The 15,612-nt window shown below is 37.9% G+C and overlaps 1 protein-coding gene across 8 annotated transcripts in view; it reads left to right on the top strand.

The window, feature by feature from the left end:
• SNCAIP (synuclein alpha interacting protein) overlaps nucleotides 1–15,612 on the top strand; it is an 81,633-nt gene that overhangs the window by 37,229 nt on the left and 28,792 nt on the right. For 7 of the 8 annotated variants that reach the window (XM_021706526.1, XM_008073179.2, XM_008073178.2 and 4 more), the window contains one exon: nucleotides 7,483–7,596. The exons of the other annotated variant lie outside the window; for it this stretch is intronic. In XM_021706526.1, the coding sequence (XP_021562201.1) occupies nucleotides 7,483–7,596 (114 nt within the window). The remainder of the gene's footprint in view (nucleotides 1–7,482; nucleotides 7,597–15,612) is intronic. 8 annotated transcript variants of the gene reach the window in all.

Here is a 15,612-nt window from a genome sequence, read left to right as displayed (position 1 = left end):
ACTAGCTTTGAGATTTGGAGACTACATTTTAAATTTTTTATCCAGTGAGGGTAAACTTCAAATAAGCTAACAAAGAGAAAATAAAATGATATGTTGTGGTTCTGAGAACTTTTGTTCTTCATGATGATTGCAATTCAGATTCATAACTACATCTGGATCTATCAGAGACTTTTTTTTTCAATGTGAGAATCATGAGCAGGACAAATGAGGAAAAGGTATGTTTTAAGAGATGCTTTCATCACATCTGAAGTTTAGATGTTTTCAGTATCGAGAGTTGTTTAGACTATGAGTGCCAAGTTCGAGTTTAGCTCTTACAAAGTGTAGTATACTCTCTGTTAAAAACTCCACAAATCAAGGTCAACTGGGAGAGAGTTAAAAGCTAGAAACTGTGATAATAGAGAATATGTACCTTTACAGCACTGCAGTAAGTGCCTCTGAAACATATAATACATCACTAGAAGATTAGCTGTTAAACTAAATTACTTTTGAGATCTTTACAAATAAATATAGAATTCAGTTATATTTATTAAAAAGCCAGAAGTGAAGTTCAGAGAAATGCAGTACATCTATGCTTCTGCCTATGAACTTTGATTTACCTAAGAGTTGTATTTTCTAAAAGTTGAATAATCCTAATTTTTTAAGATAAAATTGTGTTGAAATTGATGAGGGAAACTTGTTAAAGAAACCTACTTGTGAATTCCCTGAGGAATATGTTACATTTGAAAAACAATCAGTTGCTGTCCTACATCTAATATATTTTTTGTGCAAACCTGATTTTTTGCATTATTAATTTGTTGACCATTGAGCTCTTTTATATATTAAAAATATTTTCTGTTTTATTTAATTTTGCTTAATTAGGCAAAGTAACGACTAAGGGATGACTTCAAAAATATTATAGAAAATAATTTTTTCAAATAAAATAAGAAATCTGTGACCCTTGTGGATATCATTTTCCTTTGGTTGTGAATGATAGTATGTCAAATTAAGAGCTAAACTGTAGACAGCCATCATGAAGAAAGAAGTCAAATGTGAAGTTGAAGTTTAATACAATTTAGCTCAATGATGTATACCAAGTTTATCAAGCACTGTGTTAGGTGCTGGCAATGCAGATTTGAATAAATCATAGTCCCTGCTTTCAAGGAGCTGATAGCTGCTGGGTAAGACAGGTAAGTTTTCAGTAAGTACAGAATGGCAGATATAGTGCTATGACTGAGTCCTGTGGGAACACAGGGGTTGGGTATGGTCATTAATAGCCTTTGTTGATGATGAATAAAGTATCCTTGCAATGCCAATGAGTGTTGAGATTTGCCTTACTGTTTTAATGTTTAAAAATATACAGTTCCCATTAGCTCAGCCTATAATCCCAGCACTTTGGGAGGCCAAGGCCAGTGAATTGCCTGAGCCTGTGGGTTCAAGACCCGCCCGGGCAACTTGGCAAGACCTCGTCTCTACAATAAATCAAAAATTAGCCAGGCGTGGTAGCACACGCCTGTAGTTCCAGCTACTTGGAAGACTGAGGCATAAGCATCGCCTGAGCCCAACAGGTCGAGGCTGCAGTGGCCATGAGTGTGCCTGGGTGATGACAGAGTGAGACTCCTACTAAAAAAAAAAGTCTTCCTGACTAATGGTAAATTATTGAATATCTCCTATTAGTGGATGAAAACATCTTTTAAATTAATTTATGTGTCCTAGTGTTTGTTTTGATAGATTAAAAATCTCTGAGTAGGAGGGCATAAAAGAAACTTCGTGACCACTAAGTCAGCCTTCAGCATAAATGCCTTCTGTGGGAACCATATAAAGTGTTTATTCACTCTTCAGTTCCTCTAGTCAATATGATATCAAACAATCAGTGTGCAGACTTCAGCAATTTTTTAAAAATTTTATTTTCATTTGTTTAAATGGAAAAGATTTCAAGCCCATAAGACTCAAAAGCTTTTAGAGATTTAGTCTCAAGCTTTTCCTACTTTACTTCTAGATAGTGATTTGAGAAATGTAAGTTTTCTTCTATTTATTTAATCTAAAATTTACAAAAACAGTAAATTCAAATATTTGATAACAAGTGCCACCCTGTTTAGAATCTGTCCTGGTACATGTTCTACCTCAGTCCCTTCTGTATATTTTGATAAACATTGATGATATAAAGAGAGTTCTAAGAAGTCATCATTCTTCTGTTTTAGGACCTTGTTTTGAGTACCAGTAACCAACTGGTAGTGTTTTACCTCATTAAGCACGGTTTCAAGAGCCCTGCTGTCATTAAAGACAAACTTGGTATACATAGACAGAAGTTGCTCAGATAATATGACTTGGCTGACAGAAAGCAGAGTCAGAGATAAGGTATCAAATTTTAAAAATTACCTGAGAAAAAGGGCTTTGAAGTTATATGAGGACCTAAGAACTTCTCTCCCCTACTCTTAAACTCCTTAAATGGAACCTAATAAATTCTGCCAGCTACATACAGAATTTATTGAGTACTTGTGGGGGACCCAAGAGTAGATACTGTGGGAGTTCAGGGCATTATTGGATTTCCTTTAGAAATGATTAAGCAAAGTAATTGGAAAGAAAGATTTCTAAAAGGTGAGAACAGTCTGTTTTCTAAAATGAGGCCAGCAAAAGAAATTATTTTAGGAGCTAAACAGACTTGCAATAAAATAACCTTAATTTCCTTTTTATTTCTCATTCAATCCTTCTAATTAAGCCCAAAGGCAAAGTGTCAGGCTGGTGATAACATGACTTCAAACACATAACCTTAACTGACATTCCTTTTTAACATGCGAATGACTCCAGGCCCAGAGACTTTGGCAGACAAAAATCTCCTGCTAGAATTTAATAACATTTTTGTTTTCTAGGTATTTTTATTTATGGCAAGTGATACTGTTTTCAAACTCACAGTAGTGATATAATGTTTCCTTCTTCCTTTCTAACAGCATTTAATTTATTTTAAATGTTGCCTTCTTGAATAACTAAACCTAACAGACATCTAATAGAACCCTCTGCCCATCAATAGCAGAACACACATTTTTCTCAAGTGCACATGGAACATTCTCCAGGATAAAACACGTTAGGCTGTAGCACAATTCTCAATAAATTTAAAAGGACTGAAATATAAAGTTATGTCCTTCAAACATAAGAGAATGCAATTAGAAATCAATAACGTAAGGAAATCTGGATGTTCATAAATATGTGAGATTGTGCTCCAAAATCATCAATGTGTCAAAGAAGAAGTCGTAAAGGAAATTAGAAACTATCTGCAGATGGATGGAAAGTAGAATAGAACAAATAAAAACCTACAGGCTGCAGTGAAGTCAGTACTTAGAGGGAGATTTATAACTAGAAATGTCTATATTAAGAGGAGGAAGAGAAGGAAACAAGGAGGAGAAAAATTTCAAATCAATAGCCTACTTTTTCACCTTAGGATATTAGCAAAAGAAGAACAAACTAAATCCAAAGTAAGCTGAAGGAAGGAAATTTGTAAAAATAAATGAAATAGAGAATAGAAGAATAATAGAGAAAATCAACAACACAAAGTTTGGTTCTATGAAAATATTTTGAAAATTTGGTAAACCTTTAATTTAGTTAGCCTGACCAAAAGACAGAAAGAGAGAGAGAAAAGATTTACATTATTAAAATCAGAGGCCGGGCTCAGTAACTGAGCCTGGGATCCCAGCACTTTTGGAGGCCCAAGCGAGTGGATTGCCTGAGCCCATGAGTTTGAGACAAGCCCGGGCAACTTAGCAAGACCTCATCTCTACAATAAATTAAAAAATTAGCCAGGTGTGGTAGCACACGCCTGTAGTTCTGACTACTTGGAAGGCTGAAGTGGAAGGATCACCGGAGCCCAGCAAGTTGATGCTGGGGTGGTCGTGAGTGTGCCACTGCACTCCAGCCTGGGTGACAGAGTGACTCCAACTCAAAAAAAAAAAAAAAACAGAAATGGGCTGGACACAGTAGCTCACACCTGTAATCCCAGCACTTTAGGATGCCAAAGAAGGAGAAATGCTTGAGCCCAAGAGTTCAATACCAGCCCAGCCAACATAGCAAGACCTTGCCTCTTCAAAACAAAAAACAAAAAATTAGTCAGGCATGTGGCATACGTATAGTCCCAGCTATTCAGAAGGCCGAGGTGGAAGGATTGCCTGAGCCCAGAAGGTCAAGGCTGTGGTGAGAAATGATAGTGCCACTGCATTCCAACCTGGGCGACAGAGTTAAACCCCAACTCAAAAAAAAAAAAAAAATTGAAATATTACCTCACACTTCTGTTCTGTGTAAATACCCATTTATAGAAACCATCTTGCCTGTAGTTCCGGCTACTTGGAAGGCTGAGGCGGAAGGATCCCTGGAGCCCAGCAGGTCGAGGCTGCAGTGGCCAGGAGCGTGCCACTGCCCTCCAGCCTGGGTGACAGAGTGAGATTGCAACTCAAAAAAAAAAAAAAAAAAAGAAAGAAACCATCTTGCCTAGTAAATGATCATTATGGTTCTCATTCCTTTCTTCACTCAGAGAGAATAATGTGCATTGTATGAGTGTGTTGGGTTTTTTTAATCGTAGTAGGAAACACTTGGCATACACAAATTGTTACCACCCCAAAGCCTTAAGGGGCTGGGGAAAGAGTGGTTATAAGAACCTGAGATCAAGAAGACTGAACAGAAAGGGCTGGCTGACTTTTGAATTTTTGAGGGACTCAGCAGGCCTATGGCAACCCCATAGAGGGAGACCTCAAACTCATTCCTCTTTCCTGATATCCTGTGCCTGCTCTCCATCAGCAAAACCCAACCAGAAGCCAGGAGACCAGGGAGCCATCTTATACAGTCCAACATCCCAGGAAAAACACCTCAAGAGAATAGAATCTACATGTGAATAGTTGACAGTGCCATTATCCAAATAGGATAAGATAAAGAATGAGCTGATTACCTCCTTGTCTTGCTTTTAGAATAGACTTTTTCCCTTGGGAAGTTAAATTTTAGGATTGTAAAATGAAGAAAGAGAAAATAATTCTGTTTACTAGCTCAAATGCTACCCCCACTGAAGCTTTCCCTGGCTTTCTCCCCACTGTAGCTTTTTTCACCTGTGCTACAATTCCTCACTATGCAAACTAGGAAGGTAATTGAATGTCTCATTTGTCTGACAAAGTTATTGTGAAAATCTAATAGAGCATCTAATAGTAGAAGGTAACAAGTATTGTGTAATAAGTTTACATGCTTTATCTCATTTAATCATCGTAGTAACTTTATGAGGTAGTTACTATTATCCTTGCTAGTTCACAGATGAGGAAATTGAGGATCAGAGAGGGAAAGTCACTTGTCCAAGGTCTTGTAACTAAGTGGCAGATTAAGGATTTAAATCCATTCCAGAGTCAGGGTTTTAAATACTACACACACACACACACACACACACACACACATACACACACATACACATACATATATATATATCATATAGTTATATATATTGTTATAGATACATATGTGTGTGTATATAACTATGTATATATGTCCAACTATAAGTAGTAGAGAAAAATTTCTACAAATATGTATGGGCTGTATTGTAACTTTACATGTCTTGATGACTTTTTGAAACTCTCATGGTGCCTGACAGTCATAGTCCAATAAATGTTTGAAGATGAGAGAGAAGTTTAAGCTTTAAAAAATTTGATAGCTTTTTTAAAATTACGTTTACAAACCACCACAAAAACTCTGAGAAAATCCTACTCTCTTTTCTTTCTGTCTGCCTTTACTATACGCGCCTTCTTTATTTTAAAGATTTTAAAGAACAAGAGAGTTGGTTTTCTTAAAAATGCAAGAGTTGTGGATATTTTACCTTTTGTATCAATAGTTTCATCATTTGTAAGTGATACAAATATTTTTCTTTAAAAAATTTTTTTTGACCATTTTGTTGATTAAAAGATTCACCTAGGCTGGGCTCGGTGGCTCAGCACTTTGGGAGGCCGAAGTGAGTGGATTGCCTGAGCCCGCGGGTTCAAGTCCTACCCTAGGCAACTTGGCGAGACCTTGTCTCTACAATTAAAAAAAAAAAAATTAGCTGGGCATGGTAGCACGCACCTGTAGTTCTGGCTACTTGGAAGGTTAAGGTGGAAGGATTGCCAGAGCCCAGCAGGTCTAGGCTGCAGTGGCCAGAAGCATGCCACTGCACTCCAGGCTGGGTGACAGAGTGAGACTCTGACTCAAAAAAAAACCCCAAAAAACAAACGATTCACCTGGCCACATAGTTAATTGTTTTATTTCAAATAAAATATTTGTTAATTTTTCATTAGCAAATATGCTTTGGGCATTGGAAAATAGTCCCTCTATCTTGTGAACTTTCATTGAGGCATAACTGATTAACTGATAATACCGCATGTCAGCTTGGCTATGGAACAACTGGAATGTTCAGACATTGCTAGTGGTAGTGTAAAGTGGTTAACCACTTTGGAAACCAGTTTCACAGCTTTTCATTAAGTCAACTATATACCTATCATATGACCCAGAAATTTCAGTCCTAGATATTTACCCAGGAGAAATAAAAACATATCTTCACAAAGAAAATTTCTAGCAACTTTATTCATAATATTCCCCAAATGGAAACACTGGAAAATGGAAACAATGTCTATTAGTACCTTACTAGATAAACAAAGTGTGGGATATTGATACGAGGGACTACTTCTCAGCAATAAGAAAGGGATAAACCGGGCTTGGTGGCTCAGCCTGTAATCCCGCGCCTTTGGGAGGCTGAGGTGAGTGGATTGCCTGAGCCCATGGGTTCGAGACCTGCCTGGGTAACTTGGCGAGACCTCATCTCTACAATAAATCAAAAATTAGCCGGGTGTGGTAGCGCAAGCCTGTAGTTCCAGCTACTGGAAGGCTGAGGCGGAAGGATCGCCGGAGCCCAGCAGGTCGAGGCTGCGGTGGCTGGGAGCGGCCATTGCACTCCAGTCTGGGCGACAGAGTGAGACTCCCAACTCAAAAAAAAAGGGATCAATTACTGATACAAGCAGCAGTTTGGATGAATCTCAAAGGCATGCTAAATGAAAGAAGCCAGACAAAAGAGCACACACACTAATCTATTGGGACAGAAATCTTATCAGTGTTGCCTGGGACAAAGGTGAGGGGGAAGAGAGCCAAGGGTACTAGAAAACTTTTGGGGGTGATGGAAATGTTCTATATATCTTGATGGAAGTCGTAGTTATAGAAGTGTAGATATTTGTCAAAATTCACTAGCCAATACAGTTAAAAATGTACATTTTATAGTATGCAAAGTTTACCTACCAAAGTAATTTTAAAATAACTGATTAAAATTATGAAAATGTATTTAAGTAAAAATTATGCTATTAGCAAAGTCAAATCAGAAATATGGTGCATGAGGTGATATCTTTATATTATAAATAAGTTAAGCCAGATATAAAAGCCAAAATTGGTAAAATCACCAACTTTGAAGTATTTTTCAAACCTGAATTACTTTGAACCTTTCTTTCTTTCTTTTTTAAAATCTAGAATGGTCAGTTGGAGTGTGTACGCTGGATGGTGAGCGAAACAGAAGCCATTGCAGAACTGAGTTGTTCTAAGGATTTTCCAAGCCTTATTCATTACGCAGGCTGCTATGGTCAGGTATGAAGGCATTGTTAAGTATCTTTCTTTGTGTGCCATAGGATCCTCCTCCCTTTTTATGTTTAGTCCATCAAAATCCAAGCATAAGAAATCATCAAAAATTTATTCAAATATTTATAAGCAATGATATTCATTGTTGCATTCTTTTAATTTTTAAAAGCTTTAAACAACCTAAATATCCCCAGACAGAATATTGGATAAACAATGAAGCTGCATCTAATGGTGGAGTTTTATGAAAAAATGTTTATTACATAATATTAAATTAAAATATATGACACAAAACTGTTTCTATAATATATAGTACCAATTTTGAATCTTGAGGGGAGAGAAAAAGAAACAGAATGTAAGGTTAAAAAACACTGTTACTACATGCTATCACTCAGGGTGAAATTACAAGTGACTTATCTGTTTTTATTTTTCATTTTTTAGTATTTTCTGATTTTTTCTACAATAAACACATTCAACATTTATCAAAGGAAAAATTATTTTCTTGAGCCCCGTGTTAAAAAGAAAATCTTTGTAAGACATTAGTAAAGGCAGTCTCAATCGATTAAAGATGAGCAAGCACGCTAACCAGGTGGCTCTCAGTTATAATCAATTTCCACATCGGGATATCCCAACGTTAGTAATTGATGTACACAGATCATAGTCTGGTGTAAGCAATAAAAACAATTACTACCTCCCTTTGAGGGGTATGAGCATAAAAATTATCTTTTAAAAAAATTAGAACCACAAAAATACCAATCTCACTCTTAAAATATAATAAAGTCAGCACTGTATTAAAATAGATTTAATCACATTTGTTTGTGGCAAAGAAAATTCCTTCTCTTGCATATAACTGTATCCCTTTGGGCTTTATAAACTTTCCCAGTGGAAGTAACTTGCGGTATTGTCAACAGGAGATTATGCTTCTTCAAGTATGACAATCTCAAACTCAAAACATAGGCTTAAGAATATTACCACAGTCTTTCTTTAGTGGGAGTTATACTTAGCTGATGGTTTATTTTGTGCCATGGTAACTTTAATTCCTATATAAATCATACATAAAAATACATTTTATATATATTACATATACATACCAAAATATTTCTTACGTGTGCCAGGTATCATGCCATTGGACTTTGACTACATTATCTGATTGATTCCTCAAAACAACCCTATAAGATCTTGCTTTTTTATCCCCATTTTATAGATTAGGAGACTGGAGAAAAAAATTAAGTGGTCTAGTGGCTAGTGAGAGTGAAAACTAGATTTCAACTCAAGTCTTCAGGGCCAAATTCTGTTTTGTCTCCATCTGGATAAATAAGTTGCATAGGTTGTTTACTGAGGCATTGATAGAGCTGGAGAAGGCACTTTTATTTTTTTACAATTTTATCTAACAATACACAGCTCACTGAAAAGTGAGCAGCTGCACTAAATTTATAAGATGAAGAAAGGAGCAGACAGAACATTAAAAATTTGTAAAAAGCCTCTATTTTTGAAATATTGTAACTAGTTTGTTTTCTCTGAACAGACTAGTACTTACTAGTCCCATCCACAGTGTCCTAAAAACAACCAATTCTAGTTTATAGGCATTACATATGGGTATCATTTGTTGATTTACAGACACTACCCAACTTATATGATGGCTCAACTTATGATTTTTTGACCTTTTGATGGTGAGGAAGAAATATGTATTCAGTAAAGCCATACTTCAAAGTTTGAATTTTAATCATTTCCCAGGCTAGCAATATGCAGTAGGATATTCTCTCCTGATTCTGGGCAGTGGCCACAAGTCACAGTTCCCAGAGAGTCATGCAATCATGAGGGTGAACACTGATTCTCTGTAGCGTATTAATGCATTTTTTTACTTAATGGTATTTTCAACTTTTGATGGAATTATCGGACCATAACCCTCATGGAAATTAAGAAGTATCTGTACTGGCAAAGGGCAGTGTAGAATTTTAAATTACTAGGAATATTTGATCACTGCTAATCTCCACAAATCATTTTCAGGATAAAACAGAATTTTATTAAATTGTGTGAATAATTATTTCGTGTCCCTGATTTCATTTGCTCACATAAAGCCTATCAAGGAATTTTAGATACCAGCTGAAGGGCTGCCTGCTCTTTCAGTAGAACTTGCCAAAGAAAAGGAGGAAAGGCTGTTCTGAGATTCTAAGTAAATAACTAGACATTCGAGAGTCTTTGTCTTGGGGAAATGTTGCTTATATATGCCAGTTTCTTTATTCAACTCTCACAGCAGGTTTCTCATAATTTTGAAGCTGTTGAGATTGAACAAAAGAAAGTGCCCTTTTTGGGGGGACTAGTTGGGTGATTGTGTGACTTACTTGACTGGGCTAGAGGATAATATGGAAATTAGTGACCTATTTGAAGAGCTATGTCAAACATTTGCTTCATGTTAGTATCAATCTTCAGGTTGTTATTTCAAGCTGATAAGCATTTTTATGGCCTAGAATTCAGCTTTGAGGGGAGCATTCCAGCAGCACCCCTAGGAGAGCATTCCTACCCAAGTGGAAAATGCAGAAGGCCATTAGAACTGAGAATTCTGCCCAGCCATCCTGCATCCGCCGCAGCCACTTATGTAACAGATAACCTGCAGAGATGCTGAACTTGGAACCATTACAAGGCTAATATTTTCACAAGGAAGACTGTTATTGAACAGTTTTCTAATGGATTCTGCACATGCAAGTTTTTCTACATCAAGCAGGCTCTTGAGTGTGTTCTGGCTTTGTTTCTTCAGTAAATACCTCTGGAAAGGATAGTACAGAGGAAAATTCCTCTCTTGGTTTATTTTAGTTGCCCTCTGCCCCTCATATAGATTCTTAAACAATGGGCTCCATTTGACTCCCAATTTGGTCCTTTTTCTTGTAAAAATTACCTTTCAAGACGCCAGTACCACAGGATAGCCAGCAGTTTTTAGTGGTCTCCTGGAGTGATAGATCGTTGGGTGATAGGAATTGATTTTCTTCATCTTGACACATGAAGTCTCAGAGGGTGCAATTATTTCATTGCCTGATTGTACCTAGCAGAACTAGCCATGGGGAGTGTGAAGGTGGATGCCTCAGGGAGACCAGAGGAACAAGCAGGGTGTGTCTTCACATCGGCTTGCTCTGCTGTCCCTTGAGAAAGATGTTGCTAGCAAAACAACTGAGACAGAAGTATCTCAATTCAAAGCTACCGCCTGTGTAACTTGGGCTGTCTTATTCAAACATGAAGGTTCAGATTATTTCATTCAGGCTCACCCTGCATGACTTCCTGCCCTCTGCTGCTTCCAGGCTTCCTCCTGCTCTGCTCTGGTCATTGTTCCGGTGGGCTCCATGATACTTTCAACATCAAACCTATGATTCCTTTTGTTTCTGTATCATTCGTGTGACTTTTGTTAAAGAGAATATTTGCAAAACAATGTGCATCATGGCATTGCTCATTTACAAACAGAACCTTTGCCGACACCGTGTTTATTCTCCTCTTTAAATGTTCAGCCTGATACATATTTTTTAAAGAGCACTTTTTGAAAACATAAAAGGTTCAGCAATTGTTCCAAATGGTCACGAGTGGCAATAGGCATGCTGGTGAGAGGCATGCTTCCACAGGCTGTGGTGGTGGTGGTGTTTTTCCACAATTTACTTTAAAAAGGAGAAATTTTCCCTTGACTTTATGGTTTGACTGTCATGAGGCAGAAATAAGTAGACAGTGCTGAAAGTGCTGCGATTTCAAATGAAAGCAAAATAGAAAAATCTGATTTGCATGCACATCCATCTTTTCTCCAAGTCCTGATCTTGAAAAAGCATAACTGACACAGAGCTCCTCAAACCCACAGACGAACGGACAGTTACCTGTAATTTCTTTGACCCAAGGGGCACAAAGGGAACATTCCCTTTTCAGAAAGCCAGGGGTCATGGAGGAATGGAGCAGTTGTGGACAGTCATACTCAGAAAACAGAAAATACAGTTATGAATTTTCTAAGACAAGCTGTCTTATTTTTAATCCTAGCTCTACTAGCTCCATGGCCTAGGATATTTTTATTTTTAAAAAATGAGAAAATAAGCCGGGATCGGTGGCTCATCGTGTAATCCCGTGCTTTGGAAGGCTGAGGTGAGTGGATTGCCTGAGCCCGCGGGTTCAAGACCCGCCTGGCAACTTGACGAGACCTCATCTCTACAATAAATCAAAAATTAGCCAGGCGTGGTAGTGTGCGCCTGTAGTTCCAGCTACTTGGAAGGCTGAGGCAGAAGGATTGCCGGAGCCCAGCAGATCGAGGCTACGGTGGTTGGGAGTGGCCACTGCACTTCAGTCTGGGTGACAGAGTGAGACTTCAACTCAAAAAAAAAAAAAGAGAAAATAAAATAAAAGGTCTCCTTGGGCCTCTGTTTTTTCATCTGTAAAATGAAGATAATAGAACCTTCCTCATGGGGTTGTTCTGAACACTGAAAAAGCTATATTACCCAGCACATAGTAGGCACTAAATAAATGTTGGCTAATGTGATTGTTGTATCTCATCCAATTTATTGTTCTTTTTGCTATCAGTTTTATTCAATTTATTTATTTTACTATAAGTAAAGTATAAGAGAAACTTGCCAAGGAATTATTTAAGCCATAACTTATTTAATCAATTCCTAGATGCACTTAAAAAAAAAAATGTTACCATCTTTGGCTTTTACATGTATCTTATAACAAATGACATTATGAAATTATTGCTGGCCATTTTTCTTTATATTTTAAGATGTCAGAAACTGGAATGAATCCTGTAATTGATGGCATGTTAGATTTGATGTTCTATGATTGCAGACAAAGCCGACTCCTCTAGAACTTATGATTGTACTACAAACTATGGAGATTTTATTAGTACCAGCAATAATCCTGTGGCATACTTTTCAGTTATGTTTTTTGTTAGACTTTGTCCAGAAAAATCTCATAAATTACATGAATTAATTGCCTCTTTAAACAACTTGTATTGCCCTTGTGAGCACATAAAACACAATGTTAAACCAGGTTACAAAAAACAACAGAAAATCCTCAGAAGAGGAAACTTCTGAGAGAAACCACATGAAGGAAGTTTTTAGTTAGTAGATGAAGACTGAATGGCGTGAGGGAGGTGTGGGTGGATGGATGAAATGCAAGTTGGAGAGGCATTTTGTAAAACAAATAATACAAAGGGTGCCAAGTGTGATGGCTCATGCCTGAAATCCCAACGCTTTGGGAGACCAAGGCTGGAGGACAGTTTGAGGTCAGAAGTTCAAGACCAACTCGAGCAGCATAGCAAGACTCCCATCTCTACAAAAAGTAAAAAAATAAAATAAAAATTTAACTGGGTGAGGTGGTGTGTGCCTGTAGTCCTAGCTACTTTGGAGGATGAGGCATGAGAATCGCTGGAGCCCAGGAGTTCAGACTGCAGTGAGTTATGGTCATGCCACTGCACTCCACTCTAGCCTGAGCAACAGAGTGAGACCCTGTCTCAAAAAAAGGAAGGAAGAACGGAAGGAAGGAAGGAAACCAGAAAAGAAAAGAAGAGTATAAAACAGAAGGGTTTCTTCAACCATGTCCCTGTATTGGATATTCTCTGAAAGTGATACTTATGAGGAAATGAAGATCTGAAGTTACATTTTTCCTTTAACATCTCTTGTCTGTAGACACACACACACACACACACACACACACACACACACACACACACACACATACACAGAGTAGAGGAAATACCCACTAGAGAGCTAAGAGGGAAGGTAGATTCCATTGCATATATATCGAATACACATTTACATTAAAGAGGGCATTCTGAATTGGCGAAAACAACTATACTTGTTTTGACCTCCTTATGAGATATTTGTCAGTTAAGTCACATTTTGAATTGTAGGACTGTGCATCTCCACAGACTTGGAGAATCAGAATCAGAGCAGAATTTCTCTGAGAGCAGATGTTAAATATGCTTTTACCAAAAACCAGGAACTCTAGTCATCTCCATGTCCATCCCAGAAACCCTAAATGTTGGTTCTTAGAAGTCCGGTGTATAGTCAGCCAGTCACTTTGGCGGTACTTCCCTGCACAGCATGACAGAGGAGAGCTCAATGGACAGGCAAATTGCATATCTTCTTATTTTAAATTATTGTACTTATTTTTAAACTGTCCTACACAGAACACAAAACTAGATTTGAGTCCAGAACAAGGCAAAACCTGTCTTGTTCTGAACAAGCAAATAATGGTTCTTTCTTTCTTTAAGTCTTGCATATTGAACTTGGCAGAATCTTTAATTGTAAGGAAGAGTTGTCCATGTCATCATGAGAAAAGAAGGCATGTTATTGTGACAGTACGGATTGACCCTGACTTGGGGAGTCCTCAGGAGCCAGGGCAACCCTTGCCACACACAGACCGTGTATATCTTGTCCTCCTGATTATCAAGCCCCTGCAAAGTCCAAGGCCCTAGATTGTTCCCCAGATTTCTACAAGGGGAAAATCGCTAGTCATATTAAATGCAGTATTCCATTGCCAACAATCTCATTACTAAAGTTAAAACACTGTGATTTCAGTAAACAACATTTTTTTGTGCATGTGGAAAAGACATCCACTGCAATATTTAGTTGGACCTGACAAGAAGCTAGCTATAAAACATAACCAAGTATCTTGAACTCCTCTGAGCTTTACTTGCAGTATCAGAGAATACAGCAGGTCTTTGAATTAACATGGTTTCATTCAATGTCATCTCATTATAACACGATGAGAAGAAAAAAATTGACTCCTGGCCACCGCCACTGGCTGTGTGGAACATACTCGTTTTCCCCATGCCTGGTGGATTTTCTCCAGGTACTCTGGTTTCCTCCTACAACCCAAACAGGTTCACAGGTGGTGAATTGGGGTGTGTGAATTGTCCCATTGAGTGAGTGTGGGGATGTGTGTGAGCACGCCCTGTGATGGGATGGTGTCTTGTCCAGGGCTGGTTCCAGATTTGTGCCCTGAGCTGCTGGCATAGGCTTTGGCCACCCACGAGGAATAATTGGGTAAATAATGACTCACATGTTTTTATTCATCTTTCTTAAATGGATGTATAACTCACATTTACGTCAATGTTTAACATTAGCAGTATTTGTTCTTTTTTTGTGGGGGAGGGGAGCTGTTGGGTGAATTTTTTGTGACCAGAAATATGTCATAGGAACTTAACTCTTGTTTATATCAATGGGCCTACGGTAAAATTGGTTTCATTATGCTTTGTTTTACTTCAAGTCGCAGTTTCCAAGAACCTGTCGACGGCGTTAAGTGAGGACTTATTGTAAAGCATTGTCCTCTCCTTCAGTTTTCTAATTTATAAAATATGGCTGTTTGAATTGGATGACTCCCTAAAATCTCTCCCCTGGTCAGTTTTAAGAGTCCATGATTTAATATCATGGAGCAAACCAAATCACCACAAACTTGAGAATGACCCATTGAAGAGGATTTGTTCCACTTGGGTTAGGGCCATCTTTTTCACTGGTAGAGGCACGACAACCTGCTCTTTTTGCTGTCTCCTTACATCCCAGCCATTGACCTCAAATATGTTCGTTGTGTCTTTTATCCTGAGACACTTCTCATTCAGATTTTTAATGGTTAAGATCATATGATATAATCATCTGTCTCCAAATAAAACTAGCCCAGAATTTTCCCACTACCTAGTTAGGAAAAACAAAGGTAGAGATTTTAACCTCATGCATGTGAAAACATTACCTGCCCTGGCCCGCATATCCACTCCAACTTACTCCAGGTTTTCCTCTAAAGAAGAGAGCTAAGTATATCAGCATATCCTTATCCAGCTTCTAACTTCCAGCCCTAGCCTCCAGACTCTGTTCTGCCTGATTCTCTAGGGACCTTTGAGAGTTCCACTTTCTGGAAGGTCTGTCTGCTTTTGCAGCTAACACTCATCCTGCTTTTCCAGGTACAGTCTTGGTAGTTTGTAGACATTGGTTACTTTTTTCTCTTTTTTCTCTTTAGGGGTCTTATCTCCTGCTTGCTCATTTGGAAAAAGTGTGGAACAAATATTCCTTCTGTCTC

Source organism: Carlito syrichta, unplaced genomic scaffold (genome assembly GCF_000164805.1).
Source record: "Carlito syrichta isolate Samal-C Ts95f unplaced genomic scaffold, Tarsius_syrichta-2.0.1 Scaffold315711, whole genome shotgun sequence".
NCBI lineage: Eukaryota > Metazoa > Chordata > Mammalia > Primates > Tarsiidae > Carlito > Carlito syrichta.
This window is presented reverse-complemented; position numbering and strand designations above follow the sequence as displayed.